Source organism: Typha latifolia, chromosome 5 (genome assembly GCF_019914945.1).
Source record: "Typha latifolia isolate L0001 chromosome 5, TyphaL0001v2, whole genome shotgun sequence".
NCBI lineage: Eukaryota > Viridiplantae > Streptophyta > Magnoliopsida > Poales > Typhaceae > Typha > Typha latifolia.
Window position 1 is genome coordinate 16,963,659 of NC_133090.1, and position 26,582 is coordinate 16,990,240.

At 38.4% G+C, this 26,582-nt stretch overlaps 2 protein-coding genes and 2 pseudogenes across 2 annotated transcripts; 2 read left to right on the forward strand and 2 right to left on the reverse strand.

The window, feature by feature from the left end:
- Positions 1–5,281: 5,281 nt before the first annotated feature.
- LOC140788190 (protein NRT1/ PTR FAMILY 6.2) lies at positions 5,282–8,535 on the forward strand. Its single transcript, XM_073137354.1, has 6 exons — positions 5,282–5,352; positions 5,510–5,612; positions 6,272–6,489; positions 6,609–7,159; positions 7,282–7,631; positions 7,773–8,535. The coding sequence occupies exons 1-6, from the start codon at positions 5,350–5,352 to the stop codon at positions 8,312–8,314; spliced, it is 1,767 nt and encodes a 588-aa protein (XP_072993455.1). The 5' UTR covers positions 5,282–5,349; the 3' UTR covers positions 8,315–8,535.
- A 3,359-nt stretch (positions 8,536–11,894) lies between these two features.
- Positions 11,895–13,199, reverse strand: LOC140788233 (RHOMBOID-like protein 1; annotated as a pseudogene).
- Positions 13,200–16,108: 2,909 nt separating this feature from the next.
- LOC140788827 (pseudo histidine-containing phosphotransfer protein 6) lies at positions 16,109–17,709 on the forward strand. The gene is made up of 5 exons (XM_073138297.1): positions 16,109–16,287; positions 16,501–16,631; positions 16,777–16,920; positions 17,094–17,166; positions 17,431–17,709. Exons 1-5 carry the CDS (start codon positions 16,219–16,221, stop codon positions 17,485–17,487), a joined length of 474 nt encoding a protein of 157 aa, XP_072994398.1. The 5' UTR covers positions 16,109–16,218; the 3' UTR covers positions 17,488–17,709.
- Positions 17,710–18,283: 574 nt separating this feature from the next.
- LOC140788826 (glucan endo-1,3-beta-glucosidase 14-like) lies at positions 18,284–26,055 on the reverse strand (annotated as a pseudogene).
- Positions 26,056–26,582: the final 527 nt, after the last annotated feature.

Here is a 26,582-nt window from a genome sequence, read left to right on the forward strand (position 1 = left end):
TCGTTTGAACGCCTACATCAAGGTTGCTCTCGGGTTAAGATTCGCGTTCGAATGCGGGTGCGCCATTCGAACACCTGCATTAAGTTTGCTCTCGGGTTGAGATTTGTATTCGAACGCGGGTGCGCCGTTTGAACAACTGCATCAAATTTGCTCTCGGGTTGAGATTTGCATTCGAACGCTGCTGAGCCTTTCGAACGCTTGCATCACGCTGCCTCTGTCTAGAACTCACATTCAAACGCCTCCAAGGCTTGTTCAAACGCACTGTTACAGAAATACTGATACATATTGAATTTTGCTGAAAATTAAATTTGAGCTAATTTTTTAACACAAGTTGCCTATAAATCCCCACAACTATATTTATAAGTTCTTACTAGCTCAAATTCGCAATTTATATACTGCGTCCCATGATCAATTTTTAAACTCAACTCTTAAGGTTCAACACTACTATCTCAATAACCCTAAGATAAGATCTTGCAAAATTAGAAGAAGAAATGAACAGAAATTAGTTTAGCACCTTCTGTTGTAGACTTTCTTCAAGTCGTGCCCGCTTCAAGACTTCAAAGTGAGGGCTCTAATTATCAAAAAAAAAAAAAACTTTAGTACTATTAGGTCTGAAGCTCTTATATCACTCCTTGAGAAGTTTGCAAATATGAACTTGTAAGAAGAATAATGTACTTCTATTTTATACATGCTTTCGAATGCTATCAAATGTGTTCAAATTCATCCTGTCAAGAAAATTTCTCTACTAAATACATTCGAACACACTGTTCACCTTTCTAACATCGTATTATTCATAAGCACTGTTCACTGACATAATTCGTTGGCACTATTAATATATCTTTCACTTATTTAATGTTATTCATCAAACACCTCATAATTTGTACTAAAATTCATACATAAATTTTACACATTACATAAATAAAATTATGTTTATTTTCTTAGAAACAAATATCCAACTGTTGGATACTATAAGGCGTACGTACGTGTACGTGTACCTGCTAGCTACAGGGCCACGTACTTCATGTGGATATATATATGCATACATGAGAAACTTAATTAATTATTTAATGGCTTGGGCCATTAAATGACACATCTGATGTCGCATAATTGCTATCTTGGTAAAGAAAGAGATCATCAAATTAAGTGATGCTGGAGTAGTTCCTCTTCTTTTTTTTTTCTTTTTTTTTTGTTGTGGTCAGATTGAAAGGAAGGTTTGATGCATGATATATCAGCCTAGTTAGCTAGTTTCAACTATTTGAACTTTGGTTGTTATGATCAATGTGTCTTTGTTGCTATCATTTGACTGTCACAAGTATATATATGCATGTTGGTTGATGTAGAAGCATCAAGGGGAAGAAGAATATTTTTATCTTGGTGGTCCAATGTTAGCAATATATAGGCCGGCGCATGCATATAGATAACAAAAGGGAGGTAATCTGCGTAGTTGTGTCTGGCCGGTTACTCTCGTTTCTCTTGTTTACAACCCAAGAGATCGATATGGAATACGAAAGAAGCAGTTGTACGTACCTTAAATAATCTCTTGGGACAGTTGGGTGGCCGTGGTGGTGACGAAGGTGAGAACCGAGTATGACGACCAATTACATTGATCCGTATTAATATTTAATTTGATCTCGATCTCGATTTCAATCTTTATATACATATCTAGTTTTAATTTCATTTGATGGAGGCAGTGACGTATAGATGGGTGGATATATATCCCTAACTAGATCTATGTACATAAAACGTTACACGATCGAGTGGATCAAGCACTCCCTTCCTCATCACGTGGTATGTTCTGTTTGAGCCGCTGCATGCGTTGGGGGGGCCTTCTACCTACACCCTCTATTTGCTTCACTAATTTGATCGCATCTTTTTTTTTTTTCATCTGTCTTAACACTGATGCATGTGTGAGTGTGAACATCAACATCATCATCATCATCATCATCATCATCATCATCATCATCATCATCATCATCATCTATCTCTCTCTCTCTCTCTCTCTCTCTATATATATATATATATATAAACTTTGGATCTAAATAAGGGCAAACATGTATACAGTTAATAATTATTATACCTTTAATAAAAATATCATATAATTTTATTTTTAAATAAAAATAAATTAAAAAAAATAAATTAAATAATTGCCCTCAAAATAACTTAACCTCCCACTCTCACCGTTATTCTCTAGAGATCCATGTCCCCCCTCCTCTTTCCTCACTCCTTCCCTACTGCTACTGTTACTGTTCCTCCTCTCCCTCCCCTCTCTCCATCGTCATTCTCTCGCGATCCAATCCGAGTTGCCTCCACTGCTCCAGACTGTCGTCCTTGGCTGTCCTCACCCCCATCACAGGTGAGGACTCTCGGCCACCTAATCGATTCTATTATATTAATATATATCTTTTTATTCTAATTTAATTAAATGGTCATATAAGGGTTACATTTAGGTCATTTATGGGTTAATGAGATCTGATATGACTATCACATAAGTTACTCATCTAATTTTTTTCAATAGTGCACTAACGGAAGGGTGACATTAAAATTTCTTAAAAATTTAGAGGTAACATTGTAATTTAAAAAAGTTTATAGGGTTTTCGTAACAATCTAGATATAGTTTAGAGTTGTTAAGGTAATTAATCTTTTTTTTACTATATATATTTGAAATAATATTTCCATCAGCAGAGATGTCATACTCATCATAAGTCAACCTATCAATTAAATTCCCTTTTATGCAGTTGACTAAAATATTACTGGAACATACAAGCTCGCCCTTTCAATCTCAGGGTCTTCATTGGAGGCCTACAAGACGTAGAAGCGACCAGCAAACACATGGGGGTGTGGACCAGCTTTACGAGATGCCTTCAATAATGTGATGCCTTTCATCCCCTTGAGTGAGGAAACGAAAAGAATCAAGACCTCCTAGTTCCCACTTGAAATAATAATAATGCTTGTTGCTACATCTTGTCTCTCGTTGACCTTAATCATCTATTATCTTTCTCGGCAAAAATCTCCACTTACTTAGTTGGATTCCTTGGCATATTTTGTATCTTGGAGCACCAATGAGACAGAAAATGACCCACTTTAGTGTCCTCATGAGATCTCCAGAGAGCCACTTATAATTTGCATACATTGAATTTAATTTGCTGCAGATCAAGAATTCAAAATTTGTCTAATCGCTTAGTTGCTTGATGTAGATTGTAGACGCCATCCTTCTCTATCGAGAATATTTTTCCAACAGATAGAGGTAGGAAGAAGGAGTAAGTTTACTGGATATATACGTACGTTGTGGAACTCAAATCGACAGCTCATTAAAAATTCCCAGTCACGTACACTTGCCATCCGCAAACTATAATATAGATGTATGTGCATTGCTATTTCCTAATTAAGGTTTTCTGTACTCTTCATCGTACTCATCAGGTGTTTATGATCTCAGAACTTTCAGGGGAAAGAAGATAATTACCGACAAAGATAGAGAATACAAGATCGATCGTCGCCCTAGATGAACCAGTGAGAATACAAGATCTATCTATTTGAACTAATGCACGGGCTAAACTCTCTTGTCAGTTCAGTTATATATATATATATATATATATTTTCTAATTTTAATTGTAAGAGCTGTGGTATAATGCTTGACAAATGAGGAAGCAAAAAAGAAGCAACTGATTCAAACTTCAGACTAACCGTTCGAAAGGTTGTACGAATTAGATGTGTTCACACGTTTTTAAAAGAACCTAAAATGCCCAAAGTGTCCGAAGTCTGTTTAAACGAACTTTGAATATTTCACCCGAAAGCAAAGTTGCCGATGTTTGAGACTCATTCGAATGAGTATTAAATGAATTTCAATAAAATTATGAGAATACTTGTGTTTAAAAAGAGTTTGATGCGTGATACACACTAGCATGTTTTTGACTTATTTTGGTCCGAAGTTGAATTGGAATAGGAATTTTGGCTTTCCTTTTGGGATCTATAAAAAGGAAAGATCATGAAGCAAGATACATTTCGGTGAAGATCAACAGAGGAGTTTTGATTATTTAAGTGAATGAAGTTCCACTTCATGAGTTCAAGAGATACGCTAGTAGTTAACATCAAGAACAATTGAGGTTGTGAACTAATCATAGAAAGTGGTGCATCGATGGAGAGTTATTTCTTTAGATATGATTGCGGACAACAACAGTCAGTCTATTAATAAATTTATAACTGACAACTTATATAATAATTAGTTTGATCGTAGAGAAAAAAAAATTATGATTATATAGTTTTTATTTGGTAAGGGATTTTTCTACGTATTTGTGTGTGTGTGTGTGTGTGTGTGTGTGTGTGTGTGTGTGTGCGCCTGTTTTACTTGCTTGTAGTATTTTTTGCATTATACTACTGGTTTTGAATGGTAAAATCATCTTCTAGGTTGGTTTCTAAACTTTCAGATTTTAGGTTCCATCAGGCTAGGCAACTAAATTATGCTGAAGATGCATCAAACTTCCATTAGCAATCTAAAACTGTAATTGTCACGAATTTCATATATATATTTGTGGAATGTTGAATCTTATTCCATTTGAGGCCCCTAAAAATTCGTGACATAGTGATAAGTACCGAAGGAAAATAATAATTCGAGCTGAGGGTATTCTAACAAGCTGCAATTGAAACTTGACATTTCAGGTACTTGTAATTAGGCTACCAATGACAGACTCCAGGATCTATCCATAAATTCTCCATCACAGCAGGCAGGACAAGAAGCAATAGTTCTACTGGAGAAAAAAGAAGAGCAATTGAGTTGTTTTAGCTAATAATAGAGGATAGGGGTAAAACATGAGGAGCAGAAGCAAAGGGAGGTTATACTTTTGATTGTGGGGCTGCAAGAGCACTTTAAAGAGACGAAGGCATGTTATGGCTCACACAGCCCCTATGGATAATGAACTATTGATCATTGCAAACTTAACAGTGTAATATGTCAAGGGCAAGGCATGTTCCAAGATTCCTTTTCTTTTCTTTCTCCCAGACCACCCTCTCCAATAACTCATCCATCATATATATCTTTCTCCTATAGCTAGAGATATATATTTAGAAAATAAACCCCACAAGAAGGCCCAAAATTTTGGACTCCTTGAACTTTCCTTTTCAGAAAACAGAAAGGAAAAAAGAAAAAAAAAACGAACGTACTGACTCCACCATCTTCCCAAAACTAACTAGCTGTGAACATTTCTGCTCGGTAGTGCGGGTCACTGTTCGATCACTGCTCCCAACATTTGCCTATATAAAGGAGAAGCATTTGGTGACCTGAAGAGCAAACTCAGGGACAGTCTCTGGATATCTGCTAAGATTCTAAGCTTGCTATTGAAGCCCACCCTTATCGGCATGGTTTGTGCCACTCTCTTAATTAATTTCTAACTTTATCATCCACTAGCCATCGCCTGGATATTCCTTAGTTTGAACCTATATATATTCCAACGTAGTTTTATATATTCTGTTTTCTAATGCGTGTTTTTCATATATATATATATATATATATATATAGGAGGGGAAGATGAGCTGGTCCGTGGCAGACGCAGTTGATTACAAGGGATTCCCTGCTGACAAGTCTAAGACTGGTGGATGGGTACCTGCAGCACTGATTCTAGGTCTGCATGCATGCCTTATATTATTCCTAGTTAGCTATTTGATTATTTGTCTTTTAATTGGTTTCACCTCTCCCTTTCATTTAATTTGCTCTGTAGTTAATTTGGACCACTCAAATTAACTTGGTTTATGTTCATGTATACTAGCTAGCTTCACAGCGCATGCATGCGTTAATTGATCAATATCAACGATCGTAATAGTGAGGCCGTAGGGGATCGAGTACTGTTGAAATTTGACCTTTTTAACTTTTTCAGTAACAGGTGTAGAAACCACACCATAAGTTCAGTTGCACTTTTAACGGTTTAAGCTTTTGGAGCCACCTGGTATCTGGCAGTACCTTTAATTGTTGTGTCATGTTATCCATTAATAGAAAAGCAAGCAACCATCATCACCAAGGAACTATAGTGATCGTGCATGCATGCCTCGCTCAATCGTCCTACCAAATATGCATGCTCACCTTAGATGATTTTTTTCCCCTTGCATATGCATTGCCTCGAAGATATAGATATAGTAATATATATATGACACTTTGACGTCACGGGCATGTATCAAACGTAAAAGAAAAAGGAAACTGTCGATCGTATGGCTTAAATTTTGCTTCTCAATTAATTTCCTGCACTGATCGAATTAAGTTAATTAATTTGGGCATGAGCACGCACAGGGATCGAGATATGCGAGAGGCTGTCAACGATGGGAATCGCTGTGAATTTAGTGACGTATTTGGGTGGCACGATGCATCTTCCCAGCGCTGAGTCGGCAAATATCGTCACGGACTTCATGGGCACTTCATTCCTGCTTTGCTTGCTTGGAGGCTTCCTTGCTGATTCCTTCTTAGGAAGATACCTCACCATCGCCATCTTCGCGGTCGTCCAAGCATTAGTAAGTCGATTCATCGATCGCGATGCATGCTCACTAGTATATACGTACTAATATATATATATATATATATAATGTATATTCTTGATGTTAATCTATTTTTATTTTTCTAATATACATAGGGAACAGGCCTGCTTTCTGTATCCACCAAATTGCCCCAACTGCGGCCACCAGTATGCAGTACTGGCGGTGCGAGCAGTAGATGCGAACGAGCGAGTGGTTTCCAATTAGGGATTCTATACTTGTGCCTGTACCTGATCGCACTTGGGACTGGAGGCCTCAAGTCGAGCGTGTCGGGTTTCGGAACCGACCAATTTGATGACAAGGATGAGAAGGAGAAGAACCAAATGGCCTTCTTCTTCAATAGGTTCTTCTTCTTCATCAGCACCGGCACCCTCCTAGCGGTCACCGTGTTGGTCTACATACAGGACGAAGTGGGCCGGAGCTGGGCCTATGGCATCTGCTGCATCTCCATGCTTATCGCCATCTTAGTCTTCCTCTCCGGGACGAGGAGTTACAGGTACAAGAAAAGCTCAGGCAGCCCCATTGTCCATATCCTCCAAGTCCTAGTAGCTGCCGTGAAAAAGAGGAAGCTCCACTACCCAAGCACCGTCACTCTTTTCTATGAAGACTGCCCGGAGGCCTCCAGAATCCATCACACGCAACAATTCTGGTAAGAACTTGCGAGCCATCGAGGGGCTATCTACGTAGCTAGCTAGGGCAATACAACTTATGGCCTACATGTTTAGGAGATCTATGAATTTTAATTTTTATATTGTGCATGTCGATCGACAGTTTCCTCGACAAGGCCGCCATCATGGTGGAGGGCGACACCCAGATAAACGAGGGAAAGACGGATAATCTAATAAACCCCTGGAAATTGTGCTCGGTGACCAGGATCGAGGAGGTGAAGATGATGATAAGGCTGCTCCCAGTATGGGCTACGACGATAATGTTCTGGACCATCTATGCCCAGATGATCACCTTCTCTGTAGAGCAAGCGACCACCATGGAGAGATCGATCGGGAGCTTCCAAATTCCAGCGGGATCCCTCACCGTCTTCTTCGTCGGAGCCATCCTTATCAGCCTAGCAGTCTATGACCGTGTGATCATGCCCTTGTGCAGAAAATGGAAAGGGAGTCAAGGTACATACTCTTTAAGTGGTCTGCACTATACAGTACTACGTGCATCATACATACATTTATTTGTACGTAATAGCTAGATTTGGAATGACGTACGTACTAACTACGCTACTTAAAATTAATTCGATTGCATATATGTTACAGGGTTTAGCAACCTGCAGAGGATCGGCATCGGCCTGACCTTCTCGGTCATAGGAATGGCAGCAGCAGCACTTACAGAAATGAGGAGGCTCTCGGTAGCACGACAAGTTGGGGTTGGACAAGTGGCTTCAAGTAGTACTACTCTACCAATCTCTGTGTTTATATTGATTCCACAGTTCTTCCTGGTGGGTGCGGGAGAAGCGTTCATCTACACGGGACAGCTCGATTTCTTCATAACACGATCGCCGAAGGGCATGAAGACCATGAGCACCGGCCTTTTCCTCACCACTCTCTCCCTCGGTTTCTTCCTTAGTAGCTTCCTCGTCTCCATTGTCAAGAACGTCACAGCCGCCAAGGATGGCAAGGGATGGCTGGCTGACAACATCAATGAAGGCAGACTCGATTGCTTCTACGGTCTTCTCGCTGCACTAAGCGCAATCAATCTGGGAGTCTATCTTCTATGTGCCGCTGGGAGTAAACCACAACCCCCTACTGATCAAGGGAATATCCTAAAGAGCAACTCAACCCCGGATGACAAGTGCTAGTGACCCCATCCAAGCCTTATCTTTCTTTCTTTCTTCTTTATAATTACTGTAGCTCGCTCTTTCCTATCCGAGAGGATATATATATGTCGGGCATACTAAGATTGGAGCAGTACATGTTTAGTTTCTGTGCACGTACGAGTCAGTCACAGGCATCTTAGTTAGCTGCTTGTCCTGTTGTTTTGCCTATCATTACTATAATATGTTATGTTGTTGTTTCTGCATATTTATCTATCTCTATGCTTTTGCGAAGTGTCAGCTTTTCTTTTCTAGGAAAAGATGAAGATCTAGTACCTAGCTATTTCTTTCTGAAATTTATAAGGGAAAGTTATCTAATGTACCTCGGAACAGAGGGAAACAGAAACAATTAGGCAGTAAATTAGATCATGACATTGTGAAATCATATTCCGAGGGCTCCCTCAATGTACATTAAAATTAAAGATTACTTTTATGAATGACTCGAAGTGACGCCAGCCACTTTGTAAATTTAGGCCTAATCTGCGAATCACTTCTCTTGTCAATTGTGAAGTATGCTCTATCTTTATTTGATGAGTATAGAGTTTAATCGTGTGTATATATATATAGATCTTACATAATTTACTATAACTTTTTTGATGCTGACAGACGGAACTGTCACAGGGTTCCGAAGATCTTCTTCTTACTCATGAGACTATATTATTGCCTACATGGCAAGAAATTTATCTCTTGTTGGGATCGCGCTTGAAGCATTAATTATTTTCCAGGATGGCACATAAACTTTTTTATTTTTATTTTTATTTTTTATTTTCGTTCTTCAAGAGATCGTGGAATTCCATCAAATTGAACTAATATCAAATCGGCCGGGAATGATAAATTAGTTGGCGACCCAAAAATGTGTAGAGAGACCATGAACAATTTATTAACATTGCTCAACCTTAAGACCGTGAACTGTAATTAACATTGCTAAAAATGATTAGCGTATAAAATAAAAGGGGTAAATTAATGTTTTAAAAAAAAGGAAAAAAAGAAGAAGTAAAAGGCAGCAGGTTGGGGGGTCAGCTAATTGTTTGTGATCAAAGAGTGTGTCGCGATTAATTAGTAGGGCCGGGGAGTTGGAGGAGAATATGTGTGCTATATGCGTAGGGTGTTAGCTGATGAAGTGGTGGCATGGGAATAATTAATATTGTCGTCCAACTTAATTAACTGTCGTCCATGCTGACGTGGATTCGTATAGCCGGGCACCTTCACCTGGTAAACCAATGAGGCTCTGATACATCAGCACAGAATTTGCTCTCGGGGGGTCATATTCGTAGGTACGTGGAGGTGAGATTGATAAGGATCCATGAAGGAGGCAGGTGCACATGTTCTCTCGTTGCCTTGCCTTGCCTTGCCTTGCCCAGCCCCACCCACCACCATAACGGCAAAATCGCAATCGCAATCGCAATCGCAATCGCAACCCTTTGGATCTCCTCAGCTCAGCTGGTGCTCCCTCCACATACAAACACATAAACAATACATACATTTACTCATATATTATTGCTATATAACTCGGGGCACGCGTCCTTATCATCAATCCTTCCCTTTCCCAACTCCATCTCTTTTCAACCCCCCAAAAGAGGCGATAAGCACTTCCATTAAGTAGCATCTCCAATAGGCTGCCAGACTCCTTCCCTATCAGATAAACAATAAGGCTAATCATGATTTAGTGAATGTCCTAATTAATCTTGATTGCTAATTTGATGTGCCACCCCACTATACCATAGTGCGTCCGTCTATCTCAAAGCACATATTATAAGGTAATTAATTTATCAGGATAGAAAACCAAAATGAATCATATCCAGGAATGCATGGTAGTCGGGGGAATATATTTTCCAATCTCCAAAGCTTGACAAGTGTATGTTAGAGGATTAGGGGTGAAATAATATATAGAAGCGTTGGTCAAGACAGTAAGAACTAATTTTAGTAGAGTTACCCTATTCAGTATAAGGGAATAAATCTCACGACGTTTAGTTTGGAGTAATTATTCGCACATGACTTAAATACTAGACTAAGTAATATACTATATTGACTAAAGTTTAGTGGAGTTTAAGTGACTCGGTCTTTAGAGAGAGTTAACTCTTTGTCTAACATATATCTAGCCTTTGAACCTATGAATAATACAAAAAAAAAGACAAGAAAACAACATCATTGAACTAGAGAATTGCTATCGGTGGAGAGATGACGAAATTAATAGCAAAACTTTTCAGCCTTCGCGAAAGCTAGCGTTTACTGATAAGAATGCAGCATAAATAAACCAGCCACGAAGGCAGAGAACTAAAATCGAATATAAAAATAATTGGCTATTATTATAGGAAAAAAAAACTCAAGAAACCAACCCTAAGTATATATTTAGAACGGCATATTAAATATTTCCATGCGAAAGTTTTAACAAAATGATAGGTAAGATGCAATCGAACTCGCTCTTCAGATTTCGTTTGCCATCTGAAGACGTTGCCATTTTTACAAATAAAAGAAGCATTCAGATGGCCATAGACAAAATGAAGATAACATCTACAAACCCAAACTATCTTACAAGCAGCTGATGTTATTGCCTGAAATCTTGGAAGTGGCAGGAGTTCCAGAAAAGTGTTTTGTATAAGACACAGCATAATCAGTGTCTCTTTGGGACAATGTAGAATAACAGAATCAATCCAATAAAAAAAAAATCTGAAAATAATAAATTCAAGTGTCAGTATAGAGAAAAGGCTACAAACTAAGAATTATACTCCAAAAATAACGGATCTAAAAACCTATATAGCAAGATCATTTCTTTTGCTTCAGTCACTCTTGAGATACCTCATTGTTGAGATGCTCCAGAGCAAACTTATGAATAAAACTGTCAACAAAATTTTAAAAGAAGAAAAGGTCTTACCATCCTGCTCCCTAAGTATTAAGGTAAAATATGTTTAGATAAGGGAAAGCATACATGAAATGAAATGCATGCCTCTTAGGTAGAAAATCTGCGAAAGGGAAATACCAACAATTATCATCCAATTTCTAGATATACACCAAGTTAAAAGACAATCACTTGCTTTGTGCCAAGTTGTTTTAGGCCCATAGGGATTTGAGGAACAAATTTCAACAAGACAAAAATTGATGAAAAGTTTCTCGTAACAAATAGACAGTACAAAAAAGATAATTTGGGAATCACTCAGCACAGGACAAAATTTAGATGCAAACAACCTTTTCAACGAACAATGAAGCTCCTTTAGGTGATTTTATAGAAGAGAATGTGTCAATCTACATTAACTGTTTACTAGACTTTCTCTATTATGTACTTTTCGGGTTACATCAAGTTCTCTTTTTTATCTTCTAATGTTTGCATTCCAAAGCTAACATGTAAATTGTATAAAAAACCACTTGTATGCTACTATTCTACTATTATATAGTGCAGGTTCAAGTTTAATCTCCACTGGAGGATCTAATTGAAGTCAGAATGTCGGATCAATGCTATTACTGTTGAGCAGTGAATCAATTTTTATCTCCATTGTTGGTTCAGCTGACCAGATGAAATAGCTCACGGTAAATTGCCCCCATCAAAGAAGAATCTGACAAATATCCATGAATGAAAAAAATGAATGCAAGAGTATCAAACACTTCTTTAAAAAATAGTATATTTTGAATGAGAGCTGCTGCACAATAGTAGAAAAGAAAGCTTCTAGGACATAACAAAGACGACATTGGAAGGGTTATCCAGTTATTAAGAGGACAAGAGCTATAAACTGCAAGAGATGCTGCTGTGCTTTGTGCTTTGGTTTTGCAAGTTTTATGGCATAACCTGGGGGGATGTGCTTACGGTTGATCCAACCAAGTTGAGGGACGAATAAGAAGAATAAACCCAAGAAGAAATCCAGAAAGGAAGCCACCAATGTGTGCAGAACTGTCCATATGGGCAACAATTCCAATGGCCGAATTGATAAAAAATATGACCAGTCATAAGTGTTGCACACTGTGAGAGTAGCTTTTCGATCATTATCAAGCTTTCCAAATAGCAAAAAATTGACAAAACATTTGCACCTTGTTTGCATAGATTGTCCAGTTAGTAATCAGCTCAGATAGCATAATGCCTAACAAGCCGAAAAGTGCACCAGATGCACCTACTGATATTTTTGTCCGAAGTGACAAGCAAGACATCAAGCTACCTCCAAATCCGGAAAGCATATACAATATTTCAACTTTTACTGCAAAGAAAAACCATATAACCATTCACACAAGGATCACCAAAAGGAAAAACAGTAATAGCTCAGAGAAAAGAAAAATATCATGTTTCCACCTGAGTCTCAAAATTCTTGGACAAATATGGCTACAAAGATTAAAAAGACCAAGAGGTGTAGATAGCAAGCTTGCATGGTGTGGCATTCATTACAGTAACCCAAGAAGTAAGATGCCAGATGTTATCTTCTTTACATCAAGTACTGGGTAATTATATGAGCATAAATTTCAAAGCATATTTATTTGGTCCATTTAGGACTTGTCAGAATTATTATCTTCCTGAAGATTCTGAAGCTTAAAACCTAAATAACACACAATTTGATATAAACACCATGACATAACTTTCTTACACCATGGTTTCCATAGCTGCAACAGTATCTGAAAATTTCAGAAAAATAAAATTGAACAATTGCACAAGAAGCTAACTTTAAACGAATCAATCTTGAAATCTTACCAAATCCACCAAATCCAAATTTCTGCTCAAGGCGAACACCAAGGAACAAAAGGCTCATCATGTTAGCAAGCAAGTGAATAACACCTGCATGTAACTATACACAAGCAATGAGCCGCCATCCTTCATGCCCCTCTACCACTTTTGAGTAATTAAGAGCTCCCAATCTGTCAAGCCTGCATGAGATACACATATAAATTAGAACCAATGAGGGGAAAAAGAAAGTGCGATAGTGATTCTTTACTCTTAGAAATGTGTTAGCAAATTAACTTCCAAGTTCATATGAAGTTTCCTTATAACTAAACTCATGAAAATTTAGCTAGAAAAATAACAACCACAGTCAGCAGTTTTTCCACAACATGTGCAAATAGTCTTTGATGCTATACTGCAATTATCTAGATTAATTAATGAAGATGGAAACAGGCAAATAGTTACCATTGAGGAGAAGTTATTGTATTTGTGGCTAACACTACATAATGCAGGGTGTGTTTGCGAACAGAAAAGATGATCAAGCTAATTAACTACTGGGGTTTGGAGCAATGCAACTAAAAGTGTAGAATAAGGTATGTAATCTATTCCATATCGAGGATAAATCTTCCATGAGACGATTCTAAAAAAAGATAGGTAAGTGAAGTGGTTATTAAAATTTAATTTTGCTTCTTTCTCTTTGCAACCTCTATGATGTGCGTCTGCACTGTATAGTCCAAAGCACAATGCAATTGCAGATAGTTTTGGATTAGAAAGAACAAAGACTGACAGAGTATTGCTTGACACTACGTTACTACAGAGTTTATGTGCATGAGATGGAAATGGAGAAAAAAATGTATTCATTTCCTCCCATTGTTCCATCTCACTGAGACATGGAACTCTATTCAACTGTATTCAATCAATCAGACTTTAGTCGGCCTCTAATCTTATTTGCTTGTGGAAGCATATGGAAATAAAATCAACGCAACAGTTGACAATTCAGAAGATGAGTAAATTAAAAATATTGAGACGGAAGGGGCTGACTTAAGGATGGAGGGTCCGAGGAAAGGGTTGACGGAGTAGGGGTCGATGGCGAAACGGCCGAGGGAGGGGAGGATGACGATGGAAGGAGCGGCGGGGCAGTCGTTGACGTACATGGTGTAGGCAAAAGCGATGGTGTTGGGCAGGGCGAAAGTGGGCACCAACCACGACACCCATGCCTCCTGCATCGATGGATAGGGCGTCGCCAACCCCATGTCCGCCACCCCCTTCTTCTCCCATCTTCTTCTTATTATGATTGTTACTACTGCTACGCATGGCTCGCGGAGGGAGGGAGGGAGCTTTGCGTTTCCGATGGGGGAGGTGTTGGAACTTGGAAGTGGGTATGGATGAGCGCGACGGAAGCATGGAGGGCTTCCGACTCATCGTCTCAATTACGGATTGGCCCAACTTGCCTGTTTGCTATTGGGCCCAGCCCGCGCACGGCAACGGAGTCCACCGAAAGGATGGGCGGCCTATATGCTGCAAATTATCTGGGGAGGTAGGGATCATGTCTGATTAGTGATTATTCCTGCGAAATAATCTGCCTATGCCGGTCCTGTTTTGCTTTGAGGCTAAGCCCAGAGTTAGTTAGTATCATTTTTTATTTTTTATTTTTTTAAAAATAAATTTAATTAGATATGCAAATGATAAAAAAAATATTTAATTACTGAATTAATTTAGGGGTTTCTAAACTCAAAGTAAATGAGGTCTAAAAAAGCAGCGAGAGATTAATTTAAAAAAAAAAAGAGTTATAGTAATCGTTACTATGGTACTTGGAATTGGAGCGATAATTATTATATCTAATTTTCGGTCTAAATCTCGTGGCCCCAGTTCAGCGGCCTTAGCTCTAGGCCTTTACATATAGCCATAGGCAGATATGCCCACTCAATTAGCATAGCTGAAGCCTACCGCCTATTAAATTGCCAATTTCCTAGTTAGTAAGATGCAGGAAGGAGGATAAGCCGAGGAGGAATTGAATCGGCAAGCATGAAATTAATATGTCTGCTCTGTTCTGCTACGCCAACAACGAAAAGACAAAATTCCCTTTTCATATGAAGTAGGAATCGGAACCAGAGCACGCCCAGAAAATGAGCAACTAATAACAAGCATAAAAACGTGTGGGGTCATCATCGAGCAGCCCAACGCGTCCTTTTTTTCTTTCCCTCTCTCCCTCTCCCAACCATCTTGATTTAATTAAAGAAAGTTCTACTTCCGCTCGAGGCCGAGGGGATAGAAGTGAAGCCCCTGAGGCCCTGACTCAGGAGGGAGCTGTGAAGGGAAACATTTGGAATCTTATCAGAGAAAAGAAGAAACAAATAAGGAGGGTAGAGCATGGAGCAAAACGAGTGAGATGGTTGTAGCAGGGATATATATATATATATATACAGTGACATCGCATTTCGTGCTGGGTTATCGTGTCACCCTGAAATTCTTGCCTTGCTTGCTCGAAATTGCTACCTTCCTTTCTATTCCTTTGGCCTACCAATTTTATATGTAGCTTTAAATTTGAAGAGTAATTAAGTATCCTTAGATGTGGCAACTGTATGATTAAAATGTGGTAATTTTTAATGGAAAGAAAATGGGGTGAGGAGATTAACTACTGACAGAAGCACCGGCGGTCGGCGAAAGTGCAGGCGAGCTTCAAAGATCGAGGGACAAACATGGGAAATAAACTACTGGGTAAAGATAAAGAAAGGGAGGAGGGATTTAAAGGGTTGGGCAGGCAGAGAGAGAAGCACGCGAGGTGACCTGCTATGCTGTTGTGGTGGTACCAAGCACTCACCTCTCTGCGGCTGGTCCGGTAGATTCCAAGCACTCACCTCGATCCCGTGTCCCAACGCACGCTCCCTTCCCCTCCGCACCCTCCATATATGTCTGGATATATCTATCTATCTGTAGCCAAATGTAGGGGCCTGACTTATAACTTAGGAAGGAGAGCGAGCATGCATGCTTAATTAATTAATTAATTAATTAATTAATTAATTAATTAATAGTACTACTAATCAGGGTACGTAATAACTCGTGTGTAGTGTGTCGCGTGGCGCTCACTCCACTTGCGTGCGTTACCGTCGTCTTTAAATTGGGAAGCCAAATGAAAGCTCGCAAAAGAAATACTCTCCGCCAAACAGAAGTACGGATCGAGCAAAATACGTGAATTAGGAAACCAAAAAGAAATTTAGAGAAGCGACGGCCCGTCAAGACGGGTCTGCCGGCGTGGATGCTGGGGTTGGACGCGGCTCGCTTGGAGGCCGACATGAGCCGTTTAATAACCCACCTCTTCCAACAGGTCATTACTAGTGTATATATATATATATATCTAATGCCTTAAACGGCCTTTTAGAGTTACTGGTGATTTTTTTTTGTTCTTCTTCTTCTGTATTAGTATCTAGTGTCACAAATCAATCCAGTATATGCCCCCGTCACCATACCACTGGATTGGAACTCCATCCATGTCGGTGGTTTTAATTGATATAGAGGATGAATTATACATTCATGGCAGGGGGTGCTGGACGAGCAGTTCATGCAGCTGGAGCAGCTTCAGGACGAGTCATCCCCAAATTTCGTCTGCGAGGTCATCTCCATTTACTTCCGGGAGTCCGACAAGATGCTCAGGAATTTCAGATACCAACTGTACGTACGACACGTACATCTAGCAATATATATATAGTATTCAGACGCGTCTTATTAATTTGTCTGCAACTATCTAAATTCTCTTGTCCAGACGTTACGTAGTAATTAGTACTAACAATCTACATGTACCTTCCTTCCTCGTTAGGGCGGACAAGGAGTTGATCGACTACAAGAAGATGGGGATTCACCTAAATCAGTTAATGGGCAGCAGTTCGAGCATCGGAGCTAAACGCGTCAGAAACGTCTGCATTGCCTTCCGCGCAGCAGCTGAACAGGGCAACTGGGCTAGGTGAGTGCCAAGCCATTGATGTCAACCGTAGTTGATCGGTTATATATTTGATCACCGAGATATGACTTAAGCAATATGATTCAACCAAAAGAAACTAAGAGAAACCTCACAATTTTCCTCTCCCATTCTTTCTCGCCTGATAATTACTTTATCTTTTTCTTTGGACTTAAAAGATGCCTATTCTCCTTGGAGTTGCTTGAGCACGAATACTACTACTTCAAGACCAGACTGCATGAGCTCTTCCAGGTACTGAATTTATCCTATAACATGTTAGCCTTTAACTAACGAGTTAAAATACCATCTTCCAACGAAAATCAAACTTCTCACATTTTCTACACCTGATAATCGAAGCGCGCTATTCTGTACTCACTTGTCTCGAGTCAATAAGGAATTAGTTTAATTACCGTTGATCCTCACCCAGATGAGTGAATGGAGAAGATCTAAATTTTAAAGGTACTTTGCCATTTTTTTTTCCAAATTGTAACTATATGATTTTGTATAACCTGCTAGATGGAACAGCAAAGCGTGATAGCAGCTGGGATTGGGTACCACCCATTGTCGCCTTGAGGACTATTGCCTCTTCTGTGCACATACACACACCACGGTTGCTGGCTAGGAGCTTGCGAAGCATTCATTGTGTATCTTCATCTCTTCCGGATTGCTATTTGTAAAAGTCTCGTCCATTTATGTCCCACACATATTAAGACCCACAAGAAACTAGGGCCAACGTTGTCGCCAGGTGATGGAGAACTTCCTGCCTAAATTAAAAAGTAGTTCAATAGTCTACAATTTGATTTGATTTTTCAAGTAGATTGTGAGTGTGACAGTGGCCCGTATTTGCCAACTGGCTTGTGCCTTGACTTCGGTTCCTTCAGTCGGATGAATTAATGATGAATGAAAGAACAACCGAATTCCTGCAGCTGACACCGCACTATAAGATCCTCACTGTCCCAACATTCACCATAACTTGTCTATTAGTGCTGCATAAAATGGTCGATAATTCCTTTAGATGCTGCATGGCATTTTTCACACCAAAAGAAGACCTCGAAGGGTCATACTTCCCGGCGACAATTGACTCTTAGTGTGTATCCATCACCCTAAACAGTTTTCTCTTCTGAAAATACAAGGATCCAGTCAAAACTTGTCTGTAGTATTCTCTTCTTCCGCAGAGTAATTGCTGAGCAGTTTAATATGGACGTAGGTATGACCATGTGTTGGTAGTATTGCTAAAGTAAATAACATGATAAGAAAGGCATGTATAACTAAAAGTGTTAATAACTTTATTTGACATTAATTTGGGACGATGGATTTGAAGAACAACTAAGGTATAAAGAATGTTACCATGCACGCAAAGACAAACTGCTTCTTAAATCTTGCTGTATTTAAGATCAATAAAATAGCAAATTAGAGTACAAACTTGACTTAGTTACCGCATTAAATGAAAGCAGGATCACAAAGCAGGTTATAGATGTCCTGTAAACAATACCCAAAATTAGAAGTCAATTAGCAGGAAAGATACATATCATGTTTGAACCAAGCAAACAAGAAAAACGCATCGTCTGTCTACAAGATTAAACCAGAGATAGCAGAGCAATCAACACAAATACTACTATACTGACGGCAATATCCGACAGTATTATTTATCACTCTTCATGTACTTATGAGCAGAAGGATAAATGACGTGTGCAGGTAAAGGCCATCATATTAACGTCGATTGTGCATGTCAGATAGGTATATGAAATGAAGCCACCATTCATCTGAAAGGTAATTATATGGATACAAGGTCTCCTGAGGGCTGAGGGTCATGGAAATACAAGATTTTCTCCTTTGTCAGATACCCGAAAGGAATAAAATCCTCATATACACATAGAAAGGTTTAAATTTCTCAAGAATCGTTCCATATCTTTAAATTGTTGCACTGTAGATTTTATTCTATTCTCACTCACTGCCCAAAAGGTTATAAATCAAGCGGATAATTTTCAAGAGAGATGTTTGTGGAGCTTTACCGCCACTACACCCAATAACCAATTTATACTCCAAAATCACTCTCAATTCAAGCTCTATTATTGCTGGTTGAACAAAATAAATCTTCAACTTGTACCATGGCACTGAGAATGTGTGATAATATTTCTTTAACATCGATCAAATGCTCATAATCTGATACAAAAGTGTAAAAAAAAAGCCTGTAGATGACAGATGAAATGTATCATACTCATAGCATAATTGTATATGTAAGATCATCAAGTTTGAAGTGAGATAATGCAAAAGAACTCTGGCTTGTCCCTTCAACTATCCAATCGGATCTTTCCAAATAGCCTAGCAGACTACCCAAAGGAAGGCCTCCAGTTTATTTATTCCAGTATTCTGATAGACTGGAAGACCTCCGTTCTATCATTATGAACAAGATATGGCACAGTTCCCATAATCCAGATTATGGCAGCAATATAATACGAAACTAACCTTTACGTGGATAGCAAATAATGGCTGATAATTCAAGTCAGATTAGGAAGATTAACATATTAACAACCCTGAGATCCCTGTACAGAATACTCATGTTTAATGGTACTCCCATCAAACGCAGTGGTACACTTCTAAGCTGACTAGGAGAAGATGTGAAGTAAAATAGATCTGGAAGATAGTAAAAAATCCCACGGGGAATCATCTTCACTACTTCCAGCAATCTTATTTTAATATGAGCACTTCGGCCAAGAGATATAGTCTTAGATACTGCGCTTGACTCCAAAGGATAATTGGGAAAATGCCATATTGCTCACAAAAAATGAGAAAAATAGTTTTGTATTTCAAAAAGAAAAAGAAAAGGGGATCTCACTAATTGATTTTGCTATAAAACCTCTTAAAAAGAGGTCGGACTTCGTTAAGCAAAGCCAGAAGCGAGACGTCGAGTCTACGAAGCGAAGTACTTGCGTCCCCCTTTGCCTCGCCATGCCATGTCATCTATTTTGCTGCTCTTGACAGTTTACTATAATCCTAATCATAGTTGTCTACACATTCTATGCTTTTATCTCAAAATCTAAACCTCACTTATTGTTCACAAGCTTCTTTTCCTATTAACTGGCACACTTGGAAGTATGGACAACAATGCTGCCAGTCTCCAATCAATGAAAAAAGCCTGTCTACTCACTCTGGTTTTGGTTGCTATGGCAATATTTATACTTAAAAAAAGTTCCCCAACCCAAACGAGAATTATCTTCTTACCTTGTTATTCTTCTCTCTCCTCCCTTCTTTCTTTTTCGCTTTTGTGCACTATCCTGCTGCTATTCTGCCTGTTTGGTTTCTAAGAATTTAAAGTTGCTACTATTGTTGCTTTTTCACTGCAGCAAGATTATTATTGTTTCCATATAACTGTTACAACCATCTGCTTTCTGCGATCTGTTGCTTTGTCCAGCTTGGTTTTGAAATAAAATCCTACAAAAAGCAATGACTTGGATGCTCCAAATTGAAGACAAAGGTTAGGAACTTAGGATCACTTTGTCCTTGACTAAACCTCCCAATGGGTAAATCCTAAACTTTTTTGCTGTTTGTTTTCAGAATTTTTTGCTATATTGCTTCTACATGTCAGATATTAACTGCTTGAGCTATAGAGTCCAGGCCTAACCTTTGCAATAGTATTATATATATATATATATTTTTTTTTTTTTTGGTTGCTTTTTTTACAAAATAGTGGAACTCTCTCAATTCTATTTGGTGATCCTCAAAAGTTCACAGAGAACTTTCGATCTTGAGGTGGCACTCCACATCATAAAAGAGGCTTTCTAAGTCCAAAATGGGAGAGGAATAGAGCAATAAGCCAGAAAAGAAGACTGGGAAGTAAAGAGAAAACAACTCTTCCATCATTGGAGTGGAATAGATGAAACATGATATACTCCCACTATATTGCTGTAGCCTTTGAAGGTTCAGGTGGGTCAATTTCTAAGATTTTTAATATTCTAACGATGAAGCCTCTCAGCCCTAACTATGAAAATAATAATACTCTCTGGAACAAGAGGGTTATCCTATATGCATAGGTTATTCACAATAACAAAGATAATGAAGATCATTAGTTCTATAGCTACATTAATATGAGAATAGTATGAGAAAATGTTCAAATAACTTTCATTGCATGCAATCGTACTTACTCTAGAAGACACTGAAGTAAAATCATGAATTTTCACATTGTATAGAATCATGGAAAGAATAAGAAAAAAAGATGTACGATACAAATGAATACCTCAAAGCATAAGAGAGATGAAGGTGCATGTGAAGGTGTCAGACCATTAAATCCAGTCCAATATCATATGATATAGTCCCATTAGCATTAAGAAGCCCATAATGCTTCTCAGAACCTGGCCCAGGTTTCAAGTCCTCATTAAACAGTGCAAAGACATATGCACTTACCACAACTTTTGGTCTGCGTGGAGTCCCTTTCCTTTTGGCTAGCCGTTTGAGGAGATTAAAATTGTAAATCCTTGCATTCTGAGTTGAAGCTCCTGCTTCATCTTTGTCACCATGAGAAGCCCAACCTGTCTCAGAAATTCGTACTTTCATCTTCTCATAACCAGCAGCATCCAGAGCAGCATAGGCAGCATCTATCTGGGCATCAAACATGTTGTCATAGTACAAATTAGTCACTGCATCCTTAACTCCAGGATTTGGCAGGAACAATGCATAGTTGATATCAATATTCTCAGGATCGCCTTTGTAAGCCAAAAATGGGTAAATGTTGAGAAAGAATGGAGAGCCAGTATTTGAGAATAAATCCAATATAGGTTTCAAGTATACGAGAATATCTTCCTTAAAAGTACATGATGATGGAGGATAGGAATTAGCAAACACAGCCTGTGAGTGTGGTGTCAGGACCTCTATATGATCTGCCAGCTGAAGTCCTTTGAGAGCATCATAAACATTTTTCAAAGCACCAAACAAAGCTTCTGTCAGCTCCTGATCTGACCCTCCAAGCACTTCGTTCCCTACAGCAATACCTCTGATATCTGTATCAGGAAGATACGGCTGCACATTTTTATTAATCCACTGAATGGCTCTATCTTCATTCACACTCATATCTTTTAGATACTCATTCGGAATCCCTATCACCAATTCAAGCCCGGATCCACCAAAAGCCTTGAGGACATTGTGATCTGCATCATAAATTCTAGCATTCTTAATCTTTGCTGCTTTCAATAGTGCCACCACGCTTTCAGGTGGAGGGATATTATCAGCAATCCTGCCATAGTTTATCCCGTAAGTTCCAGTAAATGCCTGAACCGTTAAAATCCCTGCACAGAACCAAAATATCCCGTAAGTTCCAGTAAATGCCTGAACCGTTAAAATCCCTGCACAGAACTAAAATATCCATCTGATAATCTCCTTTCAAAAAGAAGCACCAAAAAGAGAAGCCTGAAATTGCAAATAGAAAAATTAAAGGACCTGCAAATACGAGAAAACAGTTTTTTTTGGGACAAATGGATAGAGAGAGAAAGGGTTGCGCCACGAACAATGCCAACCTGTGCCGCTTGGCATGTACTACTAATATTGTGTACCGTGATATAGAAGCACCAGTACAAGAGAGTAAAAAGAAAAAAGATACTCCTTAAAGTATTTCAAGTATGCGAACTATGTATTGAGATGCAAAAGCGTGATTCAAGTTGTGCCAATTAATGTAGGTTAGGCACACTCAGTTTCACTTTTTGTTTCCGCCTTTGGAGATCTCTAACTTTAGAGAAGATTGACTCTTATCTTCCCTTCCAGTGTATTGAAAGGCTGCAGCAAATGGCGGGCGGTTACTCCACCGCCTAATGCCTAGGCGTAATGTGAGCGCCAAGACGACCTAGCATTTTTAATATATACAAAATTAAAAATTTACACATGATATATTATATGTATAAATATTGTATATATAAATTTTTTGATAGTCTACTCACCAAAATACATTAATAATGGTTTATAACCATTCTTAAAACTATGAGCTGATACAATTTAGTGGTAAAATAGAACATAAAATATTAATAAAAATATAATTAGATCTCAAAAAAAAAAAAATAGTCCATCTGCCCATTGCTCCACTAAGTGAAGAGAGACATGTTCTTCACTCGTGTCCATCACTCCACTGACGAGAAGGGGAGAATACTCCATTCTTCTCATTTTGTCCATTTAATGAAGAGGTGGCGAGAAGGAAGGTGATAGGAAACTTTCACAGCCATCATGTTTGCTAAATTGAAAAGAAAAAAAAGGGGACATGGGTCGTCGTGTTTGCTTCGCTCCACGCCACTACACGAGGACATTCGTCATGGCATCCATGCTCCGCATGATACCCTCCACAACGCTGCACGAGGCTGACCTCCACTCCATCGCATGAGTCGGGGATCTCCGCTCACCCTATCCACTGTTGAGAAAGGAGAGAGCTTGAGAGAGAATGATTAGGAGAGAGTGATCGAGAGAGGAAAAGAGCTAGGGTACGATGAGTTTTTTTTCCTCTTTTAACCAAGGTTCGAAAAATCAAGATCGACTTTTAGAAAAAACGATACGTATCGGTCGGATCGGCTGTATCAGTCGCTCGGATCGGATCAGATTTTTTTAATTACATAAAATTCTAAATACTATTTAAAAATGTAGAAAAATTTCTAAAAATTTAGAAAACATGACAAAAAATAAGAAAATAATAATTATTCACATATGAACCTTAAAAATTAAACAAAAATACTTACTCAAAAGTCAAAATCCGATGAATCCGATAATGATGTTTAGGGTTTAATGCTCCAAAGAGTGATTGCATCATATCATTCATATTAAATGGATCTTATTGAATTTGCGGAGGATAATAATCAATATGTGGATATTGTGTCTGAGGATATCGAGGAGGATATCGAGGAGGATATTGAGGAGGATAGTAATCAGCATATGAATCATGTGATTGTTTCAAACAATGGATACTTGATGAACCATAATTCGTTGAAGTTCGCTAGAGTGAGATTAGATCTCTTTATTAGAAAGTGAGAGTGAGAATAAAAGGAGAAATGAGTGAAAGAGAGTGAGTGAAAAGAAAAGAGTAGAGAGAAAGGGAAAGAGCTTGGGGACATCAATAATTGATGTCTCCGGGTCGAATTCGGGTCAAATCCATAATAGATCTGGCCCGATTTGATCAAAACCGGCTGATCCCAGATCGGCCAATCCAAATCGGGATCGACCGATCCTAGCCGGTCAAATTGACTATGGATCGACTGATTCGGATCGGGATCGGCCGATTTGATGAACCTTGCTTTTAACTAATGCATGACCCATTGTTTGTGCCTAACCAGTTTTCGCCCAACCCAATAGCCGCCATGTTGACCTGCCAAGCTCGTCGAGCACCAAATCGGCCCTCAAAGCCCAATTATACAATTCAACCGCATACTCTAGGCACATAGTATTTTGGCGGGGTAGCCAGAGTGTCGCCCCGCCAAAGCCGCTTTTCAATACCATGATTTCTTCCAAAGTTTTCATGAGTATTGACTCATATGGACTTGGAAATAATGAAATGCACGATCCACACTAAACATATAGTTTCTTTTTTTTTTTCCTTCTAGAAAAATTATTTTTTACAACTCACGATACATTCATTAAGAATCAATTTCCGCTCTTTTTAAAGTAGAGCAATTATACCAACCAGATTCAATTTGTAATTAATACCCCACTTTGGCATCCAATATCAAATAGCTAATTCTTAGTTTACTATTAATACTAATTTAGTTGTAAGGTTTACAAAATATGAATGACTACTTAATTATGAGTATATGAGTAATAAATCTTTAGAAATGGTAGTTAAATTGAGTAATATATCTCTTAAAGAATTTATATATATATATATATATATATATATATATATATATATATATATTACAAAGGATTAGAGTGCAAAATTTATGTTAAAATTTAAAAAGATAACACTTTTGTAGCTTCTGAATGCACCTCCTGATTTGCACTATCTTCTAAAAAAAAAATTTCTAACACCTTCTTAACCAGTAATTTTGTTTCATTACCAGGACATCTAGATGTAATGAAAGCTGGTTCCTATTTTCATATCAGTAAAGGAAAGCAAGGGAGTTACTAAGAGAGAAACAAATGCGGGAAAACAAATGAACCATTTCATATTTATAAGATGAGAATAGGTCAGAGGATATATGAGAATCATCACAACAGAATAAGTAATTTCAATTCTTGTTAAATAGCTACACAAGACGGATAAAAATTGGGTTAATAGAGAAACTGAGAAACTCACTTTAGTGTAGCTTGATTTTGAGCAAGTAATGAATCAAGTTAACTGAGTGGAATAATACAACTGTATAGCCGACACCAAAAATAAAAAAAGAGAATGAAGAGGAAGATAACCCTTTGAAAGCAAGACGACAACTTCTGATAGATTATTGAAAATTGAAATCCAACTACTAATTATGCAGGATACCAAAAACGAAATCAGCATAGTAAAAGTGAATCATTTGTCTTACCAAAATCGAAAGGAAAAAAAACGAATGTGCATACGGAGAAAGCGAATATTAGATGAAACTAGAGCGAAAAAGAAGGCTCCTATGAAAGCCCTAAAAGATCAAAATTCAAAGTCGAAGGTAAAGACTATCAAGAATTCATAAAAGATGAAGGGTTTTTAACAAATTAAGCCTAATTCAGTCAAATCTGATCAGCGCCGCATGTTGCTAAAGCCAACAAGCCAACTAGTAATTATAAGTTGAGAAAGGATGAGAATAGATTAGTGGTCATTACCGCGGAAAGAGAAAGGGAGGAGAATGAAGTAGGAGAAACAACTGAAGAGCAGCAGCCTGCAAACACTAGTCTGCATTTTCTTCTCTTCTTTAACAGAAAACAAGTGCGAAAGGATACCAAACGCTTGGGCCGATGCCACACAAACTCTTCCTTGCAAACCGCGTCCGTTGCGAATCGGGAAGAGGAGGAGAAGCGAGATCAATTAATAATAAGCCCACCTCCAAAAGCTAGCCGCCTCCTCCATCTCAAATCCCCTCTTCCTTCTCGTTCCCACGCGGACCGCATCAGCACTCACTTCGCTTCGAACTCCTTTTCTTTTTTCCTTTTCATCTGCGTTTTGGACCCATTGGAACCTGTGGGGGGCTGTGGTGACACAGTGTCGGCAGTAGCCGGTTGGTCTGCGTCAACTTCCACAATAAATTTTCAATGGCGATCGATTGCGGGGTACCAAGGCCCGCCATAAGCTTACGGCCTTACACCTAGATAAATTAAATTTTTAGGTACAACGCTCGACTAATCATAGACATTCATAATCTAAACTATGGGTGTATTAGATTGTTGATTGTTCTGTTTTCCTTATTCTTTTTATGTTTTAATAAAAATCTACTTTTTATTATTTGGTTACACTAAAGAGCGACTTTTAGCTCTCTCTTCTTGATATTTTTATTTTATTTAATATGTGTACCTTTTTTTAAAATATTATTTGTTTATATGCAATCCTTTAAGTTGAAATTTATACGTATTGCATCTTAAAATGCTTAATTTAAATATGGATTCATTTTATTTAAACAATAAAGCTTGTTCCTCCAACAAATCTCTATTTTGACTAGAGTATTTCTAGATATATTGGCAAATATGAGCTCCTCTATTTCGAATTGTATTTTTAGGCCCCTTTTATTCATACCTACTTTACT